The sequence below is a fragment of the Prionailurus viverrinus genome, chromosome B1, assembly GCF_022837055.1.
Source record: "Prionailurus viverrinus isolate Anna chromosome B1, UM_Priviv_1.0, whole genome shotgun sequence".
NCBI lineage: Eukaryota > Metazoa > Chordata > Mammalia > Carnivora > Felidae > Prionailurus > Prionailurus viverrinus.
The window spans coordinates 142,417,867-142,430,312 of record NC_062564.1 but is presented as its reverse complement, the minus strand read 5'-3'; the positions used below and the strand labels follow the sequence as shown (position 1 = coordinate 142,430,312).

At 40.6% G+C, this 12,446-nt stretch overlaps 1 protein-coding gene across 2 annotated transcripts in view; it reads left to right on the top strand.

Moving 5' to 3' along the window:
• FRAS1 (Fraser extracellular matrix complex subunit 1) overlaps positions 1–12,446 on the top strand; it is a 426,783-nt gene that overhangs the window by 163,909 nt on the left and 250,428 nt on the right. For both annotated transcript variants that reach the window (XM_047855347.1, XM_047855346.1), the window contains exons 5-6: positions 7,403–7,562; positions 10,154–10,287. In XM_047855347.1, coding sequence (XP_047711303.1) covers positions 7,403–7,562; positions 10,154–10,287 — 294 coding nt within the window. The remainder of the gene's footprint in view (positions 1–7,402; positions 7,563–10,153; positions 10,288–12,446) is intronic.

The following is a 12,446-nucleotide window of genomic DNA, read 5'->3' as shown; positions in this document are numbered from 1 at the left end:
TGAGCCACTGTCTCCTAATTACCTGAGGAAGCCACTCTTTCAGTTCTGCACAATGTGTTGCTGAAAGACACCCAAGCAGGATCTATGCTGGGAATGTCTTCATACCACATATCACCCTTTGCTGCTCAATTCAGTCTGCATTATGTGGAGTGGTGTAAACCTTGCTGCCGAAGGGGACCCCTGTGAAATGGAAAGTGCTGCAGAGCATAATGGTGGTGGAAGTAATGCCAGGTCATAATGATTTGAATTTTTTTTTTTTTCAACGTTTATTTATTTTTGGGACAGAGAGAGACAGAGCATGAACGGGGGAGGGGCAGAGAGAGAGGGAGACACAGAATCAGAAACAGGCTCCAGGCTCTGAGCCATCAGCCCAGAGCCCGACGCGGGGCTCGAACTCCCGGACCGCGAGATCGTGACCTGGCTGAAGTCGGACGCTTAACCGACTGCGCCACCCAGGCGCCCCAGGTCATAATGATTTGAATAGGTGTGTGGTTCAAGGTCAAAAGCACCAAGCTGAATCTCGCAAACGAAGGAGCACCTAGTATCCAAAATAAGGTCAGGGGACAATCAGACATCTCGAGTGAGTGAGGATACTAGGGACATGGAAAATCAGAATTCAATAAATCTTTGTAGTTTAATGACATTTATCACTTGTTCTCTTGTGTTATATTTTTGCACATGCACAATCTTCTTATCTTGGTTTAAGATGCTTGAGAACATTGACAGTATTTTCTGCATCTTTGTAGTGATCTTCCTTGCTTCCCACCTAACCAGGCACTTAACGCTAAACTTTTCCCAGTAAACATCAATGGAGGATTCAAACAATGAACAAATTCCTTCTCCAACTTATCAATCTCCTTGTCCCAATGGCATGCTGGTCACTGACCAACGACCTATGTGGCTGGGTGGTTCTAGGACCACCAATCTGCTGATGGATTAGTTAAGAAATGAAATCCTCTTGTCCTCCAGCTTTCTCTGGAAGAGTTCAGAAAGCCCTCCTTCTTCCCCCCATCCCCCTACCCCATTCTGTTGTATTACATCACATGGAAAGCTCTAAACTGGGTAAGAACATATCCATGTGTCGTTTTCCCATATGCAACTTTCAAAACGTACTCCTCAGAAAATGTTATATTTCTGGTACTTGATGTAAGTGAGAAAAAGCTGAATTTCAGGAACTCTATTTTGAAGGAAAAAAATCTCTAGTGGTCTACTTCTTCAAATAGAGATAGAATAATGATTTTTTTAAGTGGAGACAAAAAAAATTTCCTAATTTTAGTCTTAATAAGGTTAAAATGATCATGTTTCTTGCCTTTCTGCCCTTCCTTCCTCTCACTTTTTTCACTTCCCCTAGATTCTTGCCAAAGCCTTTTTAATATTATTTGTTTTCTTCTGTGGGTTAAATACTTGTCTGGGTTTGCTCCAACTCTCACCTTGTTGCTTGTCTCACTAGGTTTTTTCCTGAATCTTAGAGGGTTTTGGGGTTTTTTTGTTTGTTTGTTTTTGACCCTTTCTGCTTGCTTAGGAAGCATTCCAGAGCACTCCTTTCTCATGGAACAGCAATAATCTTCTCTTTAGCCTCTGGCTTGCATCCCATAGGGCAGGTCATGGAGATGCTCTCCCTGTAACTACAAAATAGCCCGATATTTTAAGAACTTTAGAATGGTGATCCACGGTGAAAGCTTTCTCCTAAGAGAGGGCTTTACAAGAGTCTGTAGGAAGTGTGGCAGGAGGGGAATTTGTTGAAGTGATACTGTCTCAAGAGAATAGGGTTGAAGCAAAGGAAAGTCAAGGATGGGTCCAGCCCAGGGCAGCACTAGGAGGCCACCCTTTAATGAAACAGCCTCGCCTCACTAGAGGACCACCTTTGTTTGCAGGGTAAACAGCTTATTACACAACCAGCCTTCTAACAAGTCAGGACAAGTCCCGACATCTTCCCTGGAGTGAGGAAAACACATGAGCCATTTGGCTGACTCCAGGTTATTTGAGAGTCTTACACGGGCTTATTACAGCCAGCATTTGGGGGACTATTTCATCCATGACCTCCCGAAAGCTATCCCTTCAAATTAGTGTTTGGATCTCTGCCCAGCCTTGCCAACCATTCAGGGAGACAAGCCTGAAATATGTTTTCCTAAAGAGCGTTGGAATGCTTTTCCCTGTTCTTTGCCCCACAAATTAGCTTGTGAAAGGGAGGGAAGAGGACCATTAATCCTCTCTCTTTCCCTTTTTTACTAATTGAATCCCATCACTAGATAATGTCAGGTCTGAGAAGATAGTGTGTGGAGATTCACTGAAAAAGAAAAGTGGTGATGCCCTAGTGCCCACATTCGATTGAATAGAGGAGAGAGGTCTGCTCGCCTTGCCGTCTGTGACGCTAACAGTACTAATTTATGTGTGTGAAGGAAGAAATGAATATTGAATTCTGCAGCCTTGTTCTCTTCAAAGTAGAGGATGTAATTATAATATGCACTGAACATTCCCAGATAGTTAGTATTCTGGATCTATAACTTCATAACAGGAACAAATTATACAAAGAAAAATTATTTTATTGTTCCATCAGTAAGCCAGGCAAATACTTTATGACCTTATCTTTCCTTTGGACTTATGTCACAGCCAGGCCGACTTATTAGTTGGCTATGCAAAAGAATATATTTAAGATGTTGTCTGCAGAATGCACTTTTGTCCCATGTCAAAATCTCATATTTCCAAAAGGTATTAATGAGGTTAAGATGACACAGCTAAAACCAGATCTGGGGGCATTGCTTTGTGTATCTATTATTCCTTGACTTTACAAAGCTCTCTTTGCTGCCACAGTGTTTATAAAAAGTGAGGCTTTTGTAAATGGGTATAGAGAACACTAGGAAATTATATATAAATATATATATAAAATTCTATAATTATAATTATATTATAATTATATTGTATTATATTATAATTATAATGTATATATGTATATATCAGCATGTGCCAAGCCCCTTTATCTCTAATCTGCCTCTGCTCAGGGCGGCATCACTGTTTTAGCATAGGAGAGGAAAATGGAGTGGACTTATGTGACTTTTTCCCAAGAGAGATGTGGGAGCAATTTGTCTTCATCACTCTGTGCACTTTGTTATTTTTTTAAATGCTTATTTATTTTAAGAGAGAGCACAAGCAGGGGAGGGGCAGAGAGAGAGGGAGAGAGAATCCCAAGCAGGTTCCACACTGTCAGCCCAGAATCTGACGCAGGGCTCCAACTCAAGAACCATAAGATCATGACCTGAGCTGAAACCAAGAGTTGGTCGCTTAACGGACTGAGCCACCCAGGCGCCCCTCCCCGCCCTCCCTTTTTAAAAAAAATGTTTATTTATTTTGAGAGAGAGAGAGAGAGAGAGAGAGAGAGCGAGCACACAAGCAGGGGAGGGGCAGAGAGAGGAGAGAGAGAAACTGTGCCCTTTGGATCACCCTAAGGATCTTCTTCTGTGGCTTTGACACCAAGCATTGGAGATTCCCCACCAAGTGTTTGCTGTTATTCCCATAATTTTCAAGCTTATTGTGAAGGGAGAATCCCCTGCCTCGTTTTATGTCTCTTGAGTTAGATAATAGATGCACATCATCAGAGAGCTTGAAGGTACTGAAGAGATTAGCTAACACAACCCTCTCATTTTACAGATGAAAAAATGTGGTGATTGACAGGTTGTTATTGTAATTAATTTTTGTGGTCTCTGTGTGAAAGGTCGTGTGATTGCAAATGTTTAAGAAACAACTGTTAGTGTTTCTTAGTAGCAACAGAACAAGCTCTTATTTTAATGAAGTGAAATGTCAAGATGTTTAGAAGCAATCTTCTGACTTTTAATAGATAAAGAAGTTCACTTCAAGCTGTTTTATATGCAGCCTTCACATTTTAGTTTATTTAAGACATATAAATGATTCATTCGATATTTTAAACAGTAATTTGCCTTCTGACGACAAAAGTAAAAATATGTTTATGGTGAAAATTGGAAAATAAAAAAGTGTGTAAGCAGAAAAAACATCATTGGTAATTCTCAAGCTATGAAAATCACTGTCGGTGTTCTCTCAGTTTTTTGGAGAGGAGGTAGCAGGGGAGATGGATAGAGATATATGTTCTTACGTAATTATAATTATACTCTGTGTACAGTTTATGTCTTACTTTTTAAGTATAACGTGTTGTGTATAGTTCCCTGGCACACCTTGGAGAACATGATTTCCTATTGTTAGGGATTTGTATAACTTCTAATTTTCATGATCATATTTCCAACTTTGGTACATAAAGAACAATGAAATGGAATTCCTTATATTTAAACATTTTGTGTGTTGTTGATCATTTTCTTCAGATAACTTCTTTTAAGTGAAATTAGTAGGTCAAAGCATCTAAAGATTTTTTAAAATTTGTTTTAATGTTTATTTATTTTTGAGAGAGAGAGACAGAGTGCGAGCAGGGGAGGGGCAGAGAGAGAGGGAGACAGAATCCAAAGCACGCTCCAGGCTCTGAGCTCTAGAAGCTGTCAGCACAGATCCTGATGCGGGGTTCAAACTCACGGAGTGTGAGATCATGTCCTGAGCCGAAGTCGGACGTTTAACCGACCGAGCCACCCAGGCAAAGCATCTAAAAGTTTTGATTATTGAAGCTGTGACATCTGTGATCATTAAAATTCAATTTTAAGTTGTCTGTGTCTAATGAGAAATCCAGTGGGAATATCACGGCTCGTGCCGCCTTTCTTCAGGTGTGATTACCCTGGGTAGGCCCCACCTGGCTGAGTATTCCAGGTGCTGTGGTGAGGGAAGGCTCTGTGAAGGAGAAAATGCCATTCCACTGCTGTTTCACCAACACTACTATGAATTTTAAACTCTTCCCATATCTGATATTAAGAAGTATTATCCAATTTTATTTTAATTAATATTTCTTTGCAATTTATAGCATTAAATATTCTATAAGCTTGTTTTCTGTTGTTTTTTTTCTTACTGCTTGGAAATGACTTTATATAATAGAGTTTAGTTCTAATTAATATAATTTGCAATTTTTATCAGCTTGTCGTTTGCCTTTTGACTTTGTTTATAATGTATTTTTGACAGACTTTAAAAATTTTAATTCATTAGAGGGGCGACTGGGTGGCTCAGTTGGTTAAGCGTCTGACTTCGGCTCACGTCATGATCTCATGGTTCGTGGGTTCGAGCCCTGCATCGGGCTCTGTGCTGACAGCTCAGAGCCTGGATCTTGCTTTGGGTTCTGTGTCTCCCTCTCTCTCTGACCCTCCACTGCTTGTGCACACACACACTCTCTCTTTCTCAAAAATAAATAAACTTAAAAAAATAAAATTTTAACTCATTAGAACCTATCAGTTTTTCTCTTACAGTTTCTTTCTTTGCTTTTATGCTTAGGCTTTTCAAAGTATAAAGGTGACTTGCCCCCTATCTTTTATTAGTTAATAGTTTATTAGCAAGTTGTGGGCTTGCCCATTTATATGCTGTACTAAATTTTATATTTAATTATAGCAGAAATAAAAATTGGTGGTAGAGGACTTGGCCTTGATATTTATGTCCATTTCTATGGTCACAGATGGCACACGGGTGTGAAAAGGAGGAGGAAGGCTGTGAACTCAACACAGTGGAAAGAGGGGAGAGGATTGAGCACCCTCTACCTGCCACCCTTCCTCTCCCTTGCCTGCTCTTTAAAAAACTACCTCATATAATCCTTATAGTAACCCAGTGAAGGGGATGTTGTCATACCATTTCAGTTTTTCAGACCAGAAAGCTGAGATTTAGAAAGATTAAGTCACTCACACAGTTCCTAAGGCAGGAAGGGCTGAGCTGGGAGCTTCCAAGGAAACACTTGATGCATCTGACTCAGTGCATACTTGCATTATTGTTCTCTTGTGCTCCAGTAAGTCCATCTAGAAGAAAGTAATCTTCGTGACAGTAAGGTGAGGACTCCGTTCCCAAATAATTGGATGACTGTGAGTGCCTATTACTATCATTATAATAATAGCACAGGTTATTAGTAACGTCAGACGTGGCTTGCTTGCAACCTGGCTGTAATTTGCAGAATAAAGGGGTACTGACTTGTTTAGGTAAGACAGAGTTCTTTTGTGTTTGGGAATGCTGAATAACTATTCTGGATGCTAGCTTGAGAAGCAAGGGGACATTTATTTTCTATGCTTCTCAGTCGCACAGTTGTAATCCCCAGATTATATTTAGGTGATTGAGCACCTGGAATGTGTGATGTTTTTAGTAGAAATCTATACATGATTTGTGCTGGATCAGTTATCATCATATGTTGCATTTAATAGAGGCAAAGGAAATCAGTCTCCAAATATTTAAGAAAATGTTATAGGAGGAAAATTTCATTCATTAAACTTATCCCCCCCTCCCCACACACACACATCTTGTAAAAGGCCACCATTATTCCATTCTGCCATATTTTGACAGCTACTTCCCCAGGCAATCAACATATTTGTAGCTTTTTATATTCAGTGTTCACCACCCCCAATCTGCATCATATCTAAGGGGGGCTCATTTAAATATTTTTGGTACTCAGTAAGTCATAGAACTCAAAACAGGGATCTGTTAGATCACTGATACAGTGCTAGCTTTGGGAACATCATATCCCAACCTGAAGTGGATTAGCAGCATTCTGTGTATGTAGATGGGCTCAGAGTTGGCTCTGTAGTTTGTGGAAGAGCTGGCTGAAGCAGATGCCTCTTGCTGGCTGTCGTATTTCCCCAGGACCTAAAGATTATTGGAGCAGGAGACAGGCAGAGGGGGACAGGGAGGAGGAAGGATAGGAAAAGAGGAATATGGGAACTAATCAGGGTTTTAAAAAATAAAGGCAAAAAAAGAGAAAGAAAGAGAGAGAGAAAGAGGAACAGAGTGAGAGCTATTGAAAATAATAGGACCATTATAAAGAATTCAGAAGAGACTGTTAAAAACTGAGAACTGAGGGTTGATGGGGGGTGGGAGGGAGGGGAGGGTGGGTGATGGGTATTGAGGAGGGCACCTTTCGGGATGAGCACTGGGTGTTGTATGGAAACCAATTTGACAATAAATTTCATATATTAAAAAAAAAGAATTCAGTAAATATATGTATGTATATGTGTGTATATTTTACTTTAGACTTTATAGAATTTTTTAAATGATTGGGGTTAGGGTACCTTTTATTTTCTTTTTGTGTATTTCTGAAATTTTCAAATATAAATCTTAGGGATACTAAAAAGAAAAGAAAATTCAGGTTTTTAATTGGTCTCTGGCTTGGAACATTATAAATCCTGGTCTTAACCTTGTAAGCCTAGAGCCTTCTTCCATCTCTCCTGAGCACCGTCCTTCATTTGTGTAAGAGGTTTGCTTCTGTCTGGTCAGATGAAAGCTATATTCTGACAATAACCTTCTTATTCTTTTTTCCCCTCACCCCCAGCATGGGACAGAGTGGGCCTCCTCCCCATGCAGTGTGTGCTCGTGTACGCATGGGGAAGTCCGATGCATGCCCCAGCCATGCCCACCGCTGTTGTGCACACAGCAGGAGCTGGAATTCATCCCTGAAGGGAGCTGCTGCCCAGTCTGTGTGGGCCCTGGGAGTGAGTATGAACTTCTGGAAAGAAACCCTCTTTGCCTTTGAGGTTTACGTGGTGACATCCCAACTTTTTCTTGCTCAGTGTGGCTCAAAGACCCCTAACCCGGTTCTTTACTGGAACCAAATTGGATCCTTATACTTGGCAGAAGCAATGTTGCAGAGAGTGAGGCTGGAACTGATCTCCAAGCTCCATTCCAGATTTGGGATTCTGCAAGTTTCTGATTTATTTATTTTGTGCTGGCCAGATGCATCCCTCTGCATCCGCAGCTCCCAAGAAGGAAAAAGAGGAGGGACGAGATTCTCTGATATGATTCCATAAGGGCCAACGTAGTTCCTCCTGCCTCTTGGCAGAGAGAAGAATGAACAAATCACTTCTCCATGTAGCATCACTAGCGCTAATTCTGCTGGCTGGTCTTTGAAATGACATAACATCTTTCTCCAAGACACACAGAGCAAGAAGCCGGTAACTCATTTGTCTCTATGGCACCTTCACTGTGGAGAATATGCCTGCCTACAGACCGAGGCCCCGTTCAGCAAGCCAGGGGCACATTTCCAGGTCCTTACCTTGGAGTCCGTGCTTGGTCCAAGTCCTCCTTTTATTACAGTTTAGGACTATATGTCGCTCCCATTTTTATAACTAAATAGTGCATACTTCACGACAAATACAAATTATTGTCATTACTGCATTACATCCTCTCCTGGCATATGATTACAAAAATTATTCTTTTATTTAATAATACCTGGAAGCTACACTCTTATTTTTGCCTTTTCCCTTTGAAAAGACCCTGGTTTCTTTCTCATCCCCTGTTATTCCATTCCTGGCAATCCGTTACTCTGGAGAACCATTACAGGGATTAAAAAGTATGCTTAGGAAATGATGAAAGTACAATGCTTGCCTCACACATTTCAGATGTCATCCACCAGAAGAGGACTGACAGCTAGCTGCTTTGGGCCAAATAACCCTGCAAGTAAAAATACTTGAACAACAGAGTTTGTGGGTGGTGAGTAGGCTGGCTGAGTTTGTGGGATCCTTTCTTATGCTTTAAGAGGCTTTCTTCTTGGCCTCCATGAGAAAGACATATTGGAAGCATTTTGCCTGGAGAGACTGGAGGATCAGCCAGGGCCAACTTCATAATTTGCTAGGTGCAAAATGAAAATACAGGGCCCCTTGTTCAAAAGGCAGTGGGTCTTTCTTCTGTGGTCTTTCTCAACTGTCAAGTTTTTAATTTGCGATTTAATGTCCTACTCCTTCAGGCGTGGGGATACTTCCTGGGCTGGTGGAGACCTTACAGGCACCCCAAGGCCACATCCTGCTACTTGGTGCATAGGGCATATGTACTCCCCTAGCACCCGCATCCAGGTCCCTGCTGTGGGTGCAAGATGGCAGTGTTCACAGTGATGTCGGGGTCCAGGAATGAACAGTCAAGAAAGAATTCTGGAGACATATTTGGTGCAAAAAATGTGGTTTTATTAAAACACAGGGACAGGATCTGTGGGCAGAAAGAACTGCGCTGGGGTTGTGAGGAGTGACTGATTATATACTTTCATTGGAAGGGGGTTAGGGAGAGCATAAGTCTCTAAGGAATTTGGAAGCAAGGTTTCCAGGACTTTGAGGAGCTAGCTGCTGTTAGGATCATTTACTACTGTCTAGTAAAACCTTAGACATGAGGTCCTTCAGATGTATATCAGTGGGCCATATGCTTGGAGAATGATTACTAACATATATCTTGGTTGGGGTGGTAGAGGTAAAGGAAGTTTCTAAAGGGATTTTTATAAGTTTAAGAAGACTTATAGGATCCTGGAGGTCGGGCTAATGTCAAACTAAGGTTGCCTTTTGCCCTTAACAAAGCATTAATATCAAGGCAGCTGAGTTCCTAGAGGAAGGTCACCCTGTCTTAAGTACTTGTCAATGGGCTGCGGAGGAAATTTAATCTTTTCTTACATTTCTTTTGCCTTTGTTCTCCGCATCAACTGAGTGTGATTTTGGGAGCAAGTGGCTGAGAACCCATCTCAGGAAGGCAAGGGGGTAGTGGAATGCAGGACCATGCATCAGCTGAGGCTCCCTAGCACATGTTACGTTGTCTCGCCAGACTTCACTTACAAAACTTAGGAAGTTATTAAGAACTCCATACTGTGACTGCAGAGTTTTTTTTCTTTAAAGTTTGTTTATTTATTTTGAAAGAGAGACACAGAGAGAGAAAGGGAGGGGCAGAAAGAGAGGGACATATATCTATATCTATCTATCTCTATCTCTATCTCTATCTCTATCTCTATATATCTAATCTATATCTATCTATATCTATATCATCTATATCATCATCTATATATAATATCAAGCAGGCTCCCCAGGGTGAATCCCGACATGGGGCTCCAACTCACAAACCTTGAGATCCTGACCTGAGCCAAAATCAAGAGTAAGGCACATAACTGACTGAGCCACCCAGGTGCCCCTGACTGCAGAGTTTTAATCCCCAAGTCTGAGCACCCCCAACCACAGGGCCCTGTGTGACTACACTGGCTGCACACCCATGCAGTCAGCCCTGGGATCAGCAAGTACAATCCCCCCAGTAATCCTTATTTTTTCTGACCTTCCAGAACCTTGTTCCTATGAAGGCCGTGTATTCCAGGATGGGGAAGACTGGCCACTGAGTCGGTGTGCTAAATGTGTGTGTAGAAATGGGGTCGCCCAGTGCTTCACAGCTCAGTGTCAACCTCTGTTTTGTAACCAGGTAAGGAAGACAGCCTCTAAATGGATCCTTCATAGACTATTAACTTCACTGTTCAGGAATTTGAGCCTCTTCTGAGTTTGTCAGGCAGGCCTCAAAAGTACTAGGAAAAAGAAGCAAAGGCAGTTTTGTTTTCCTTATACTTTTGGAGACCACCCTTGAGATGTTTCTTTTACTGTTAGAAGCTATAGATAGGTCTAATTATCAGCCATTTAGGCTAATCTTTACGTAATGAAAGTGAGCCTTGAGGGTACCTACAAAGAAGGCAGTTGCAGATGTTGCAAAAATGACAAGCTAAACATCTGGAAAAGCCAGTAATATGATCAGGTATTGTGTCTCAGTGCATAGGTATAGCCTTGCTTTTAAAGACATATGCATGTCTTTGAACATGATTATCCAGATGTGTACTTTTTAATTCTTATAACGATTCAAGTTATTCAAATCTTCTCTGGGAAGCTTTAAAAAATGGTGGGATTTTGTTCTTCATTTAAAGTTCATCTGATTTTCAAAACATTAGACTCTTCACACAAATTTAGAAGAGAAAATCAATGGCAAATAAATGTGGTATACATGGTATTTTATAGTTTTTACTCTTCCAGAGGCTCCTATGGATGTTCCTTGGCAGTTGACAGATAACCATGAAAGGAGTTTGCCTCCAGTTGAAAAACAGCTCATTTTTGATCTAAGGAAAAGCTGGAAGCCAACATTCAGTTGATACAGAGCAGTACTTTGTGTCAAATAAAACAAAATCAATAACATGGCATATTGTGACAATTGGGCAATATTTTTAAAGGCAGACAAAAGGCAATTAGACAAGAAATGCTAAATGCCAAATAAAGGGAAAATGTATCTAATTGAAAGACTAGATTGTATTACCCACCCTACCACAACCACCATGCTCATGTCACATCTCCCAATTCATCACAAAGTCTTCTCCCAGTGCTGAGATTACAAATGAGCTTCTCTGTAGAGTTGCACAATATCTCACATTCAGAGGACGCTGTAGTGTTGGGGCATTTTGATTTAGCACTTTCCAGGATTCAGTTCCCTTGTGTATGAAGGGTAATTAAACAGTTTGCCACCATTGCAATAAGGAAAGTGGGAGGAGGCATGGAGGAAACACCACATTGTGAGCCTTCTGCTTTACATTTTTTAACCTTAATGGACTGCCTGTTAGGGGGATAGATATTGGAATAACTGAAAGTGCTAGTTCCCATTTTTAAAAACATTAAACACAAACTCTAGCTTCAAACACTGCACTCACATATACTTTGCACTGATATACATAATTAATTTAAAAAGATGAAATTTGGTACCATACTTTAGAGCTAGCTGATATACAAGCATTCTGGAGTCTTAAAAATAGGTTGATTTTAATCACTCTTGTATCATTAAGTTTGTATTTTTGCCATCACATACTTTAGAAAAACAACTCTCAGATTATTTAGAAATATTTTTCTTGATTTAATATCATTATTAAATATGAGATGTTCTGATGATATAAAGGGGCATTATAAAATTTAAGCTTTTGATGGTAACATCACCACCACTGTCTACCTTCTACCATCATCGTTGTCATCACCATCACCACAGTTTTGGCATTTATTATGTGCCAGTCATTAATTTTAAGGGCTTTGTAGTTCTCATAAAAACCTGATGAAGTAAGAACCATTATTATCATCCCCTCTTGCTGGTAGATGAAACTGAGATATGGAGAGCTTAAGTGACTTGCGTAAGGTACCACAGTTAGGAAGTAGCAGTGCTTCTAACCTAGTCAATTCTGCATCACAAATTCAACAGACCACACCCAACTCATATTTTTTTTAATGTTTATTTATTTTTGAGAGAGAGAGAAAGGGTGAGTGGTAGAGGGGCAGTGAGAGAGGGGGACAGAGGATCTGAAGTAGGCTCCATGCTGACAGCAGTGAGCCCAATGCAAGTCTCAAACTCACAAACTGTGAGATCATGGGGCCTGAGCCGAAGATGGATGCTCAACTGACTAAGCCTCCCAGGTGCCCCACCTGACTCATATTTTTAACCATTATACTATATGGCCTTCCAAAATGTTGAGTTATATAACATTTATATATAGTAATAATCACAATAACAATAGTCACTAACAGACTTGAACATGATTGCAACTATTTTATATGCATTAACTC